Source organism: Pithys albifrons, chromosome 3, assembly GCF_047495875.1.
Source record: "Pithys albifrons albifrons isolate INPA30051 chromosome 3, PitAlb_v1, whole genome shotgun sequence".
Classification (NCBI taxonomy): Eukaryota; Metazoa; Chordata; class Aves; order Passeriformes; family Thamnophilidae; genus Pithys; species Pithys albifrons.
The window spans coordinates 16,429,067-16,445,078 of NC_092460.1; the positions used below are offsets into that span (position 1 = coordinate 16,429,067).

At 46.1% G+C, this 16,012-nt stretch overlaps 2 protein-coding genes across 2 annotated transcripts; both read left to right on the plus strand.

Moving 5' to 3' along the window:
- Positions 1-114: 114 nt before the first annotated feature.
- On the plus strand, positions 115-8,725 carry PHF7 (PHD finger protein 7). The gene is made up of 9 exons (XM_071550679.1): positions 115-474; positions 560-661; positions 818-942; positions 1,020-1,182; positions 1,269-1,375; positions 1,587-1,700; positions 1,854-1,972; positions 2,144-4,000; positions 4,312-8,725. Exons 1-8 carry the CDS (start codon positions 241-243, stop codon positions 3,070-3,072), a joined length of 1,893 nt encoding a protein of 630 aa, XP_071406780.1. The 5' UTR covers positions 115-240; the 3' UTR covers positions 3,073-4,000; positions 4,312-8,725.
- Positions 3,202-13,921, plus strand: LOC139669525 (nucleolar protein 8-like). Its single transcript, XM_071550027.1, is given in 4 exon segments — positions 3,202-3,246; positions 11,021-11,140; positions 11,987-12,308; positions 13,190-13,921. Coding segments are annotated over 4 exon segments (1,143 nt in total). The 3' UTR covers positions 13,846-13,921.
- The last annotated feature ends 2,091 nt before the right edge of the window (positions 13,922-16,012 follow it).

Genomic DNA, 16,012 nt, shown 5'->3' on the forward strand with positions numbered 1-16,012 from the left:
CGCTGAGACGCACCATGTCAGACAGGACAGAGGAAGCCCCCGGAGTGAGGGACCCAGGTGAGACCAAAGTGCCCCTCCCACAGTCTGGCACAGGGGCTGTCAGGATGGCCAGTGCAGGGTTGGAAGTGGTGGCAGGGGAGGCAGGAGCCATCCAGCCATCCCGGGGCTGGGGCCCTCCTTTCCTCAGCAAGCCGGGCCCAGCTGGGGCAGGAGGCACCTGCTGGGACACCTCTGCCCGCAATGGCCCATCCTCTCCAAGGCCTCCAGCCCTGTCCTTCAGTCAAGCAGACACAGAGCAGCCCTTGGAGTCAATCCCACAGGGATGCTGTCCCCAGCCCTGCAGAGGTGCCATTCCTGGTGCCATTGACTCTCTCCCTTCCAGCATGCCTGCTGTGTAAACGATCAGAGGCTGACCCGGACATCTGTGGAGAAAAACTTGAGAGATGTGGGCTCTGTGCCCACATGTTCTGCCTGGTGAGTTGCTCTCTGGGTTCCCTCCAGCTTTCCAACACGCAGTCCCTGCCACTCTGTCCTTACGAGCGCATCGTCTTTCCTGCAGTTTTTTGCCAGTCTCCTTCATCATCAAAGGAAGGAGCGGGTAGGATTCCTGGGCATTCTCCCAAAGGATATCCTACTGGCTGTCAACCGGATGGCACAGAAGGTGAGAGCCTGACATGAGCAGGCAGATTTGTACCAGGCGAGGTTTGCTGGAGCTTAGCGCAGACCCGAAGGAAGGAAGACCAGCCCTTCCCAACAGCTCTGGGACAAGGAGGACACTCCAGGGCTGCTGCTGATGGGGCCGCTGTGCTCTTTCCAGCGCTGCTTCATCTGTGACCAGAGCGGGGCCACCATCACCTGCTGTAAAATGAACTGTCACCTGAGCTTCCACCTGCCCTGTGCCAAGGAGGCTGGCTGTGTCACCCAGTACATTACACCATACAGGTACCTCCTTTCCCCTCCTCTCCACCACCAGGGAGGAGCCCAGCACTTCTCACCCCACCCATCTTTTGTGTCCGCAGGTCCTACTGCCCTGCGCACAGGCCACAGCAGGCAGCGGAGGCGACTCCGGAGCCAGGCACCCAATGTCTCATCTGCATGGAGCCTGTGGAGGATAGACAAACTTTCAATACCATGGTGTGCCCAGAGTGCAAAAGCACCTGGTTCCACAGGGACTGCATCCAGGTAGGAGCGGTTTCCTCACCCCCAGGAGCACAGCAGGGGCTCAGCAGTACCAGGGCCTCACTCAGCGCTGCTTCTTTCTCCTGCAGAGACAGGCTCTGTCTGCTGGTATTTTATCCTTCCAGTGCCCCCTCTGCAGAGGCAGTCAGGAATTTCTCGTGGATATGTTCACTGTGGGGATCCGAGTCCCCTTCAGGTTGGTGTCCTTCTGCCGGGCTCACAACACAGGAGGGTGCAAGTCCTGTGCCTTGCCAGGGCCTGCCCCAGCAGTCTTGGCCCTGCACTGCTTTGGGAGAGTCACGTTCAGCTTCTCACAGGAGTTGGAAATGGCCCAGGGGGAAGGGCAGGGACTCACCTGCCAGATGCCAGGGTAGGCGGAGCTCATCAGTTTTCCTTTTCCCTGTCAGAGAGCCATTATGGGAGGAAGGCGATGCATTCAGGGACCTGGGAGTGAGGCACCGCCAGTGCAATGCCAGAGAGTGCCTTTATCCAGGCGGCAGAGAGGAGGCAGAGGAAGATGGGTAAGTTGCCAGAGGGGTGCTGTGGGGGGCTCTGCAGAGGATCTGTGCCTTGGCAAGGGGTGAAAGCAGAAGGAGTCTGAAGAAGAGCTTGGCCAGATATCCCATGCTTTTGACACTTTGTCTTCACTGCCATCAACCTTTTTGCTTCCCCAGGCCCTGGGAAATGCTCCTGTGCTGCTCCTGTGCTGCTGAGGGTACCCACAAACGCTGCTCCAGCCTGACAGACAGCACAACCAGCTGGGAATGTAGCAGCTGTGCTCCTCTGGACACAGGTAAGAGACAAAGCACACAGGTGCCCCTGGGCTGGGGCCACGCAGGGCCTGGCATCAGGTGGCCAGGATGGCGTGGCAGAGCCTGTCTGCTTCAGGAGGGCTGGGGGCACTGCTCTGGCCCAGCCTGCCTTGGGCCTGGGGAGCTCTTGACCTTCCTGCTTCCCCTTACAGCCCCCGGGAATGAGTCAGAGCTGGACATCCCTGACCTGGGCACACAGGACAGCAGCTCCTCCACCAGTCCTGGGCCTGACCTCACACAAAATGGCTCCTGCCAGCAAGGTCAGGCCCCAGATCCACAGGGCCAGCGCAGAACTCTGCGTGACAGAACCCATGTGCCAGCACCAAGTGCTGGGCGGCGCCAGCCCAGGCAGAGACAATCGGGGACATCCCGCAGGCAAAACCGCTCCCGCCTGCAACGTCAGACCACAGATCAACATGGCAGGTCCAGAACTCGACGTGACAGAAGGCGTGCGAGATCACCAGGTGCTGGGAGTGGCAGCTCCAGTAAGGAAGTGACAGAGACATCCCACAGGCGAAAACGTCCCCGCCTGCAATGTCAGACCCCGGATCCATCTGGCAGTTCCACAAGTCGTTGTGACAGAAGCCGCGTGAGACCACCAAGTACTGGGAGCTGCAGCCCCAATCAGGAAGCATCAGGGACATGCCACAGGCAAAACCGCTCCCGCCTGCAACGACAGACCACAGATCGATCTCGCAGGTCCAGAAGTCGACGTGACAGAAAGCGTGCGAGATCACCAAGTGCGGGGAGTCGCAGCTCCAGTGAGGAAGTGACAGAGACATCCCGCAGGAGAAAACGTCCCCGCCTGCAACGACAGACCACAGATCCATCCAGCCAGTCCAGAAGTCGTCATGACAGAAGCTGTTTAAGACGACCAAGTACTGGGAGCTGCAGGTCCCGCCAGGAATCGTCAGGGGGATCCCGCAGGCAAAACCGCTCCCGCCAACGTCAGAACTCAGATTCATCCAGCCTGTCCAGAAGGCCCCACGACAGGAGCTGCCGGCCTGCACCGAGTGCTGGGAGGCGAAACCCAAGGCAGAACACATCGAGAACATCCCGCAGGCGAAACCCCCGCCGCTAGCAGGGTCGTTCCCCAAATCCACACAGCTGATCAAGAAGTTTCCATGACAGAAGACGTGAGAACACAAAGTGACAGGACTTGCACTCACCAGTGGGACGGTGAGACAGGGACTCACCACTGAGAGGCACCATGTCAGAGGGCAAGGAGGAAAGCCCCTGGAGTGGGGGGGCTCAGGTGAGACCAAAGTGCCCCTCCCACAGCCGGGCAGAGGGGCTGTCAGGATGGCCAGTGCAGGGCTGGAAGTGGTGGCAGGTGGAGGCAGGAGCCATCCAGCCATCCCGGGGCTGGGGCCCTCCTTTCCTCAGCAAGCCGGGCCCAGCTGGGGCAGGAGGCACCTGCTGGGACACCTCTGCCCGCAATGGCCCATCCTCTCCAAGGCCTCCAGCCCTGTCCTTCAGTCAAGCAGGCACAGAGCAGCCCTTGGGGTCAATCCTACAGGGATGCTGTCCCCAGCCCCACAGAAGTGCCATTCCTGGTGCCATTGACTCTCTCCCTTCCAGCATGCCTGCTGTGTAAACGACCAGATGCTTACCCAGATATCTGCAGGAAAAAACTTGAGAGATGGGCAGTGTGGCCACATGTTCTTCATGCTGAATTGCTACGTGGGCTCCCTCCAGCTTTCCAACACACAGTCCCTGCCACACTGTCTTTACGAGTGCATTGTCTTTGGCCTATCTCCTTTATCAGCAAGAGAACGATTGGACAAGACTCCTGGGCTGTCTCCCAAGGGATATCCTACTTGTAGGATAGACCTTCTGACTTGATTGCTGTCTTGCTCATGAGTTTTACAAACAGCAGCATATTCAGAAGCGTTTAAGCAAATCAATTTGTTCTTTTTTGGGCAGAGGGCCCAAAGTTATTTTGTAGATCAGTTGATCTCAGTGAAGAACAAGATGGTTGGGAAGATAGACAAAGATGATTGATTGAGGTGAGTATTTGACATCTCTTCCTTGGTAACTGTGGGCATGAGGAGGTAACACAGCTTCTTATTTGCATGAAGAATTAGTTCAGGACCTCTAGAAAGGCTGGCAATTTTGTAATTGCCGAGGAACTAAACTTCTGTAGTATAAAAGTGTGCATAACATCATGTTATGATGTCCCGTCAGGTAAATTAGTGAATCTCTGTGAAGTACAGGACCAGTTACTTAAGTGTATGTAAAAATACAGATGAATTCAGAAACTTGTATTATTCATTATTATTTTATTCATAATTTTATGTTATATTTTATATATTTTCAGGAATGCCGGAAGAAGCTTGAAAGTTTCCCAGAAGTTAATGAAAAGGCATATATAATGTACATATGCATATATAATATCCATATATGTTGCAGCCCGATTCAGGTGGGCCTGAGTGACCACCTTACAGGTTTCATTTTCACCTTAAAAGGACATGTTTCCAGCCTCAACCAATTGGAGTCAGACCACCGCACCTGGGGCGGGGTCACTTGAGGTCATATAAACCTGTGTTTTTGAATAAACTTGGGATTTGCTTTACATCACATTGGTGTGTGCAGTCCTCTCTAGAGCAGGCTGCAACAAATGGTGGACCCCGACGTGTCTCAGAACATGGAACCCACCTGCACACCTGCCTAGAGCCTTAAGAAGTGGCCCCTGAGAGCTGCTATGCCCCAGTTTTTTTGGATGCTTTGTGGAGAAGCCCCTGAGAGCTTCTGTCTCCTGTAAACTTGGGAGTTTTGTGTAGTAGCCCTGAGAGCTGCTGAAAGAACATGGACTGAAGGAACCACGACCTTCGAACCGGTGAGTTAAAGAAACATGGGAAATTCCAACTCGACTAAAACAAAGTTATTGCTTGATAAATTTGAGAAACTAGCTCGTGTAACGAAAACAAACATTGAAAGACAAGCATTACAGGAATTTTTGGATTGGTGCTTCAGTCGAGGGCACCTAACAGATGCCAGTTCCACGCTTTCCATAAAATTATGGGACAATATTGGGGCAGATTTGTGGAATTTAGTGCAAACTGCACCCGAAGAATTTTTACAGCTGATTCCGTCATATGCAGCTGTAAGAAAAATGCTGTTAGAGGTAGAACGAGCCCGTAAAAACCTCGATCTACCGGAGAGGACGGAAAACAGTCAGCTTTTGCAGGGCGATTTTTCCCCTGAACATCCTTCTGCACCGCCGTGGGCACCGCCGCTCGCAGAAACGCCACCGCGGTACCCAGACGCGGCACCGCCCGCTCCCGCTCCGGAAAACCCGACAGAATCACAGGAACCATGGAATCAAAGCTTTTCCACGCCGTTCGTCACGGCAAAAAGCCAAGAAGTCGTCTTTGCACCGCCTTACAACTCACAGCGAATGAGACCACCGGCTGCCGCTGTAGAAGCGGCCGGACCTCAGCAGCAACCTTGGAACCCCACGAGACACGCCGCAGGAAACCAAACCGTGAGTGAGTTTTATTTAAATCCTAACTCCGAGAAGGCGCGATGGGGAATGCCCTCAGCCGAGAAAGACATGTGGAGGGGGGGGACAAACCCCGTGGAGTTTCTCTCCCCCTGCCCATCCACCTTCGGCGCCGCCAACGCCGCCGCTGCCGCCAATGCCCTGCGGGTACCTCGGGGCTGGGTTCGCCCCGCCGCCGCGCTCCCTGCCGCCCCGCGGGTACGCCGGAGTCGCTCCGTTGCGGCAGGAGACTGTTGAGGCAGACATTCCAGCAGGGCTACAGCCGCCCGGCATAACCGCGTGGCCAAGAAAACAAAGAGACCACGTGATGGCAAAGCCCGCGAAATCAAACAAAGGAACGGCGCGCCCTGACCACGAGGCGCCAGGACCGCCCAACCCCCCTCCCTACTGCCTGCCAATCACAGCGCATGCGCCAGGCGCGGGTCCGCCGCAGCCTGCAGGGGCCGGGATCGGCTCCGAATTCGCCCGCTCCGGGGGCGGATCAGTTCTCCCGCCACCCCCACCACCTCCTGCGTGGATCGACCGCGTCATGGAGAGGGGAGAGACTCCTCCCCAGTGGAGGGGAGCCACCGGAGCTCCCCCTGGGCGTTGCCTTCACTGTGCGCCCTCCATAGCGCAAGGGTCCCGAGAGCGAGTTCCCACAGCGCCAGTCGCGCAGGACACAAGCGCTGCAGCACCAGCGGGGACTCCCTCCCCAATAGCCGTGCGCTGCCCGCAGCTGCCAGCACCGGCACTGGAACCCCCCGCGCCGGTAGAGACTGCCCCTGCGCCGGCAACCTGGTACATGCAGCCTCCATCACCGACAGCCACACCCACCGGCTGTATCCCAGAATGGAGAGCAACAGAAAAAGAAGCCTCTGTTTGGGACATGCTGGGGGGAGATGGAAATTGCAATGCTGCTAACTTAATTTCAAAGCTTTCTGATACCCAGGTACCAGATTCTGCAGATGGAGTCACAAAGCCACCTCGCGACCTCACATTTAATACCCAGCAAAGGTACAAAGAGTTAGTATCCATAGCTGCAGAAGTAGGTACACCCTCACCTTCCCTGCAACCCCTGGTTTCTGCGCCTGTGATTAACACTACACAAGGCTTAAAATGGGAGCCACTTGATTGGAAAATTGCACAAAAAATACACAGTGTAGTCGTTCAATACGGCTATGACAATGCCTTGGTAAAAAACCAAATCACAGCCTTCATAAAATACAATAACCTAATCCCAGCAGACACTAAGGCTTTAATGGAGTTTATTCTACCTTCTGCTGCTTATATGATATTTCTACAGAAATGGAAAGAGCAGTTAACGGAGGAACAGGCAAAAAATATACAATTAGAAACTGGACATCCCTTAAAATTAGCATCTTTAGACCAGCTAATGGGATCAGGAGCTTATGAAGACCCACAAACACAAGCTGCATTACATTTTCATATTTTGCAACAGTCAAAGAATGCTGCTTTGACCGCATTCTCTAATCTGCCTAAGAAGGGAAAACCTTCTCTACCCTATATGCAAATAATGCAGAAACCTGGACAGACATTCATGGAATTTGTAGATAAAGTAACAGAAGCTTTGGATGCTGCTCCAAATATTACCCCTGACATTAAACCAGTATTATTGAAAGATCTGGTAATTAATAATGCCAATCCTCAATGCAAACAGCTCATAGCCTCTCTACCAGCCACAGCTACTTTGGTACAGTTAATTGAAGCCTGTGCCAGATTGCCCTGGGTAGAAGAGGAGGAAAAAGCAAAGCTACATGCTTCTGCTCTAGCCACAGTTCTTAGCAAACAATCCACCCAAAAAAGGGGGAAAAGACCCTGGAATTTAAGAACAAAATCTTGTCCAGCACAACCAAAATATAGCAGAACTCAAAGGTTCACTGGAGAATGTAACCGTTGTCACAGACTTGGTCACAAAGCCCAGGATTGTCATTCTAAATATAAAAAGGATGGTACTCCTCTAACAAACATGGGGTGGGGAGCTGGACCTCCAAAAAACCAGAGGGGCTGCAAGCCATGGGGCGCAGCCAGTCAAATATCTCATGGAAACTGGAGCCAGGCTGCCTTCCCCATATGGCAACCACAACCACAAGCAGCAGTAGCCTAAGACTAGTCGTTAACTGTCCAATCAAACAAGAACAGTCCAGTTCAAGTTAGCATGTTGTTTAGCCTGTATTTTGAAATTCTGTTAACTTTCAGTTAAAGTGCAGTTTTGAGCTTATTGCACTGCCAAGTTGCCCAGCAGGCTGCAGGGGTAAGGATACCTGCCCCCCTAAGCTGCTGAACATTTTCTAGAGAGCGTAAGATCATCAGTACTTAGTCTCTTTCAGTGTTGGTTATGTTTAGCCTTTGTGAATTTTCTCTGTGAATTCACACTTGTTTGCTGCTTTACCAGGAGTGTATAAGGACAAAAAATCAAAGCTTCATTCTCAAACCTCTGTGATGGCCACACAGAAGTTCTGAGAATGGACCTTGAACATAAGATTTAGTTCAGCTGGACTGAACTTGCTTCTTTGCTAAGTTAAGTCACTCTGCACTCTTGGACATTATGCACAGAATTTAATAAAATTTGTAGTTTGTTTACAGTGGTCTGTGTGGTGACGACTGCACAGGAAGGACCACAATTTCACGCGTGAAAGAAAAGTTTCTTGTTTTGCACTAGTTGTAAGTTTGCAAATTCCAAACATACATGTCTTAGTCATGTATTGGTTTGTGTTAGTTTACAAAGGTTACTGTACCTCCTTCCAAAAGTTCTATTTTGAAAAGAGAGGGGGAGGTAGGGATGTGTAACCTGCAAATACCCTGTTAAGTCTTGAATTAGCAAAATTTAAGATTTTCAAAATGTTATTTCTCAATTTTCAAAATTTTCAGCCTTTCTGTTCAAGTTGCAATATGCATGATGTGTATTCTGTTGTTTGCATTTTTGCTTTGTTCTTTGAAACAAAAGGGGGAGATGTTGCAGCCCGATTCAGGTGAGCCTGAGTGACCACCTTACAGGTTCATTTTCACCTTAAAAGGACATGTTTCCAGCCTCAACCAATTGGAGTCAGACCACCGCACCTGGGGCGGGGTCACTTGAGGTCATATAAACCTGTGTTTTTGAATAAACTTGGGATTTGCTTTACATCACATTGGTGTGTGCAGTCTCCACTAGGCCAGGCACCAACACATATACATATATAATATACATACATATATACATACATCTCTATACACACACATATACACATACACCTATATACATGTATATAGATGTATACAAATACATGTAGATATACATAGACATATATATGTATAAACATAAACACATATGTATACATATTATACATATATACACATACATAGGCATAAATATACATACATATACATACATATATACTTATATATGCATGTCTATATACATAAATCTAAACATATAGAAATAGACACATATGCATTCTCCTATATATGTATCTATACATATACACACACATATATATATAGCCCTATATATATACACACATAGTCATAAATATACATATACACGTATACATATATACATGCATGTAGACGTATATATGCATATACATATACATAAATATAATCACATAGACATGGAAATACATCTATACATAATCATATACACATACATATACAAATACATAGGCATAGACATACATATACATTTGTATACACACACATGTATACATAAATATATATATGTACACATACATATACATGCACATAGACATAAATATACATACATCTACAGATATATACATTATATGCGTATCTATAGCCATAAATCTAAACATATAGAAATAGACACATATGCATACACCTATGTATATCTATACATATACACATATACATACACTTATATAGACATGTATATGCATATACATATACATAAATATAATAATATAGACATATGCAAATACACACATATATATACACACACCTATTTAGATATCTGTACATATACACATACGTATGCATACATATAGTCATATGCACATACATATACAAATATATAGACATAGACAAATATACATACATATCCATTTATATACACACACATGTATACGTACATATAGTCTTATGCACATATGTATATAGAGATACAAATATATATAGATATAAATATACATACATATATACGCATATGTATACATACATATAGTCACGCATATATATATACACAGACATAAATATACATATACGCATATATATACACATACACATATATGTGTATATGTATATTTATGTACATATACATAAATATAATGTAAACAAATACACAAACATATATACATACACCTATATTGATATCTATACAGATACACATAAATATACATATACATTATACATATGTATACCTACAGTCTTATACACCTATGTATACATACATATACATATGTATACACATATATACACATACATATGCATATATACACATAGACATATAGACATATATGCATATACTTAAATATAATTATATAGACATATACAAATACACATACACATATGTCCATTTCCATACATATATGCACACATATGTGTACACATACATACATATATACATGCATAGACATAAATATACATATATATACACATATACATATATATACACATATGTAAACATATACATACATATATCCATATACACATACATATAAATATATTATCACAGACATAAATGCACATATACATTTCCATGCCTTTTGTTCTGAAGATTAGATTTCCTAGTGAAGTGACAGAGAAATGTAGGTAAGTTTTGAATTAACATCAGACAGGTTTGAAAGAACTTAACCATTCATCTGAGAAAGCTTGAGAGCTTGGAGAATTTGTAAGGAGTTTGAGATTGGTACAGAAGGTATTCTAACTTAGAAGAGAAAGAACTTCTGTATAATTAGTGTTGAAATTCCTCTGCTTTTAGGCAAAGGCTGGGGAGGAGATTGGGCTTGAGCAGTACAGAAGTACTCTGCTCTTTCCGAGACTGGATGAACTGCTAAGGCAGTATCTTGTTTTTGTTGAGCTCCAAAGAACTGTGTAAGGCTTCGTCTTTACTATCGTTAGCAGACTCCTCATGATTTTACGCCATGGTTTAGTACAATTAAATACTTTTTTTTTTCTCAAATAGAACTTCTTGTCTATGACATTTTTTAATTGCATCTCTGTTAAAGCTTTAAACCATTGGGTTTGCTTTTGTTGGGATTTTTCCTTATAATTGTAGTGAGATTAGGACCATTATCATTATTTAGCCATTGATATTTTTAAGACGATCTTCCTACTTTTTATGTGGATATTTTTCTTGTGATCAAATTGAACAATCATAATTTTATAATTATAAACCAGAATTGGACAAGGTGTGTATAGAAGATAAGATTGGCAGCACATTGATCAGTGCTGGAAATGCACAGGGTTGTGCAGGAAATCCATGTTTTCAGGTAAACTGGAAAGCACATGCACAAAATTGGTACTGATTTATATTCCCGAAGTTAAATATACACCTCCTTTTGTTTTTCCTTTTTGTTTAACAAAGGATAAATCTGCTCCCAAGTCTTCAGGCAAACTGTTTGAGAGCAGTGAGGACGAGCAAGACAACACGGACGATGAACGATTCATAATTAAGTCACAGTTTGAAGGCAAAGCTGCGGAAAAAGTGAGTGAACCCATCACTGGACTTTAGTTTTCCTCTGAGACTCTATAGGGCCACTTCAGAGGAACAGAACTTGTAGGCTTGTATTATTGCTGAGTATGATTTTTATCAACTTACAATAGAATTCCCTTCAACAGAGGAAAGAGCGGCCAGGGAGGAAATAATGTGTGGTGTTATCTTTGTATCCAAAGAAATTCCTGGAAAAGGCCCCAAGAGCTAAAGGTTATTGGTATGTTCTCATTAAGTATGAAAAAAAGGCATTGAATGTTGCTGATTTCCTCCTTCAGTGCTCCTTAAGAGCACTTGTTTCATTTGTTTAGCTCCTGAGGCTGCAGTCCCAATTTGGCACCAATGAAAGATTCCATATGGATGCCCAATTCCTGGAGAGTGACAGTGAGGAGAAAGGTAAAGCTGTCCATATTTCCTAGGAATTGTGAGCACTAAAACCGGCATGCAGTGTCATTATTTCTTTGTAGTCCATCTACTCTCTGCATGCCATTTTCTGTCCTCACTGAAGGTGAGAAAGGTCAAGTCATGGACTTGAAGATTTGAGAAGTTTTCAAGAGACAAGTTTATTAGCTCTTATCCTGTGAAAAGACATATTAGCTCTTAACATTTCTTTTGCCAGAAGAGAAATCCGTCCTAAGTATCTTCATTTATGAACTACCACATGTTAAGTGAAAAGTCCCTTAATGATATGGGTAATAAAAAGGAGGCTTGTTCCTGCCTTTAGAATCAAAGCTCAGATGTTTCCCCTGCACTGCTCTCTCCCTTAAAAGTGAGCTCCTCATCAATGTGCATAGCTAAGTTTTAGGAAAACGTCAAGAGCAAAGTGGCTCTTTCTTTTAGAAACAGCTGTGTTGTGTTACTGTCCTCGAACAATTCCATTTCAATAAAGCTAAAAGGAAGAAGAAGAAAGAAGAGAGTGAGAAACTGCCTCAAGTGTCTGAAGAAGTCTATTATGATATTGCTGCTGATTTAAAAGACTTATTTGGATCTTCAAAGAGCCAGTCAGAGAAATGTGAGGAAATACCCTGGGACAAAGATGATGCAGAGGACTGTGCCCCACCTGACCATTTGGAACCTGTCTCTGGGAATAACACAGCTCAGGAGCCGAGCAGTTTCAAGTTTTCCTTCTTTGGAGACACAGAGAAGTCAGGTGTAAAAGAAGGTAAGAGCAGGACAGTGCAATTTCTAGTGAATGGCTCATGTCGGGCACTGTGCAGGAATACGGTGCCTAGGAATTCAGAATCCAGGGCATTTTCAGAGGCAAAAGTGAGTAATGAGGCAGAATCATTATGATCTTCAGTTACACTTGCCAGGATTGTGGTAGCTCAGCTTGCACCTCAGGAATGTTGAAAGGGATGTTTTGAGAAAGAATGATTATTTATTTGGTTTTTTTAAACAGTGATGGACGTTGATGTCATCCCCTACATTTCTCAGACAGGGTAGAAGGTGATATGCCAAGTTAAAGTTTCATACAACGCAACAAGATTTGAAATAAAGGTGTGTTAATGGAGTAATATGAGCAAAAGCAAATCCGGAGTTGACGCCAAGAACATTCAAGATTTCTTTATTATTTACTTAATTTTCTTATTGTACCTTTGGAAAATTGAAACTGAATGACCCATGACTATTGGGGTGTCCTAAGCTAAAATAAAATTAAGTTTTACACAATCGATTAAAAAATACTGAATCAAGTTATTTAGTAAGGCAGAAAATAAAAGAAACCATGTGAAGTTAAATGAAAGATTTAAAACAAAGAAACAAAAGAAACCACAAAACCCCAAACCCCACATATTTCTGCTGACTTCAGAAAGGATTCAGTGTCTTTTGAATGCAGTAGATAAAGGTTTCAGGATATGAAAGAGACCCCCAGAACAAAGTGAAAAATACCTGAGCAGAGACGTAGTTCAGAAAGCCCAAGCGGGGAGGTTTCCATCCTTCTTAAATCTGCTTTTCCAATGTAAGTTCTTCACTGCAAAGTAGGGTTTTTTACTGGCAGGTAGAGGAATAATCTGATTTTTTATTTCAGTTGTGATAATCTTGCAGAGCCCTACATCCTTGAAACAATAAAACCTGGAAAAGTCACATGGCAAGAAGATCCACGTTTCCAGGACAGCAATTCTGAGGATGGTGATGAGCCAGAGGCGTCAGAAATTGAAAAGGATCAAGAAATGCATGTTGTATTTGTTTTCTATTTGGTTGTAGTAATTTGCTGCTGTGAGAATATTAATAGCAGCACTCAGGTCATGGGAAACTGATGTCTTCATTCCACATCTCTGAGCAATGGAAGTTACCCTGGAAAACTCTGCTGCACAGAGTGTAACAGTGAAACATCCCAACAGCCCATTTGCTTTGACATTGAGTGTAAAAATATGAAAGCTGCGTCTGTGTTTGTACATACACACAGATGTATATTTATGTATGTATATATGTACATACACTCATTTATGTACATATACATATATACACAAGTCATATACATAGTCATACACACATATGTATACATACACATATATGCATATATAACCTACATATATACACATGTACATAAACACATATACAGACACATATATAAATATACACATATATATTCACATACACACATATATATACATATACACAGACATGTATATACATCCATGTATACACATACATGTAGGACAGAGATTGCTGCTGTTGTGGTGTTGTATGCCTGGTATTAAATAAAGGTTTATGGGCAGTTTAATGCCTCCCTGACATCTGATCCCGTCAGATCTCGGAAGCTAAGCAGGGTCAGCCCTGGATTAGTACTTGGATGGGAGACCTCCTGGGAAATGCCGGGTGCTGTAGGTTCTAGTCCTGAGGAATTCACTGGCACCGTCCAAGCTCGCTCAGCCGTGGCAGATGAACCTCAGGACTTATATGGTGGGGCCAGTTCTGCGCACGCTGAGCCTCACCTAAAATCCACTGTGCAGGCTGGAAGGGCACACCCACGTGGGGACAGCCCTTCCCAAAAAATCTTCGCGAAGTTTGGCCATACAAATAAAGGTTTATACATATATATATGATATGTCTACTTAGGCCTGTGCTGCAAAGGGTCTGCTGGAGCAGACAGGCTCTCCAAGCCACCCTGGGCACCTGCTGCCAGGCCCGGCAGTGTTTTGCCTCTTACCTGTGTCCAGACCAGCACAGCTGCCACATTCCCAGCTGGTTGTGCTGTCTGTCAGGCTGGAGCAGTGTCTGTGGGTACCCTCGGCAGCACAGGAGCATTTCCCAGGACCTGGGGAAGCAAACGTTCATGGCAGTGAGGACAAAGTGTCCAAAACAAGGGATATCTGGCCAAGCTCCCCATAAGGGTCCTTCTGCTTCAAGCCCTGCAGAGCCCCCCCAGTCCAGCTTCGGTAACTCACCCCTCTTTTTCTGCTTCCTGGAAAAAGGCACTCTGGCATTGCACTGGCGGTGCCTCACTCCCAGGTCCATGAATGCATTATCTTCCTCCCATAATGGCTGACAGGGAAAAGAAAAACTGATGAGCTCTACCTGCCCTGGCATCAGGCAGGTGCAGGATGTACCTGCCCTTTCCCCTGTGCCATTTCCAACTGTGCGAAGCTGAACGCAGCCCTCCCAAAGCAGTGCAGGGCCAAGACTTGCACTCTCCTGTGTTGTGAGCCAGGCAGAAGGACACCAACCTGAAGGGGATTTGGATCCCCGCAATGAACATATCCACGAGAAATTCCCGATGGCTTCTACAGAGGGGGCACTGGAAGGCTAAAATACCAGCAGACAGAGCCTGTCCCTGCAGGAGAAACAAGCAGCGCTGAGTGAGGCCCTGGTGCTGCTGAGCCTCTGCTGTGCCCCTGGGGGTGAGGAAACTGCTCCTACTTGGATGCAGTCCCTGTGGAACCAGGTGCTTTTGCATACTGGTGTCATGTCCTGTCCCACTCAGCAGGTTTTGAGGAATGTAGTTGGATAAACTCTGGATGGTGCAGGGGAGAAACAGCAATGTTCTCAGCAGGTTCAACAACAAACTATTTATGCTTGCAAACTTTAGAACATCCAGATAGAACATGGCTCTGCATAGAATAAGGCACTTAGCACAGCTTTTACTGGAATTTTAGCCAGGCTTACAACATAGTACTATTCAATTAAATGATGGTGTTGACACAAAAACCTGTGATTGCATTCAATGATGCTCCTTAGAGAAGCAAGCACTGGACTGAGATACTGCAAGTAAGATATAGCCCCTATTGTGAAAAAATCAAGGTGAAGTGACTCATTCAAAACAGTAGGAGAGTTGATACATCTGTCAAAAACAATAATCTCTCTATAAAATTCTCACCTCCAACAAGTAATTTTAAGAGATTATAATGGGTTTAACTATAATATTACCATCCTCACACCACTGAATTTAAGGTGGGGGGCAAATTATGCTTTCTATTATTGTTGAAATAAGACAGCATTGGCCTCTCCACTTGCATATTTGAAACTGGATTCTGTTTTCAGAAGTGCAGGAAATTCTTTGGTCATCAGGGATTTTGCTGTAAGTGTCTGTCTGTGCTGCCATGGCCACCTCAGGGAGCAGGGAAGCAGCAGAGTGCACCTGGACTGGTGCACAGGCTCCTTCCTTTCCAGGTGCAGGACCCTACGCTTGCCTTTGTGCAACCTCAGCAGGTCTGCCCAACACCTGAGCCTGTCCAGCACTCGCTGAGCAGCAGTAGAGCCTTGTGGTGGATCAGTCACTCCTCCTGGTTCTGTATCATCAGCAAATGTGCTCAGGGTGCACTCCATTCCTTCTGCCACGGCTCCAAGGAATTGCTCAAACAGTGCTACCCTCGCTGGCTGCCCCAGGGCCTGGCATGGCGTTTGCCCCTGCGCTTGCTTGCAGCAGCA

Bases quoted from the DNA above. Each gene is read 5' to 3' on its own strand.
- PHF7 (XM_071550679.1), top strand. From the start codon at position 241: ATGGCCCATCCTCTCCAAGGCCTCCAGCCCTGTCCTTCAGTCAAGCAG. The intron at 943-1,019 runs GTACCTCCTTTC...TTGTGTCCGCAG, and splicing joins CAGTACATTACACCATACAG to GTCCTACTGCCCTGCGCACA. The intron at 1,701-1,853 runs GTAAGTTGCCAG...TTGCTTCCCCAG, and splicing joins GAGGAGGCAGAGGAAGATGG to GCCCTGGGAAATGCTCCTGT.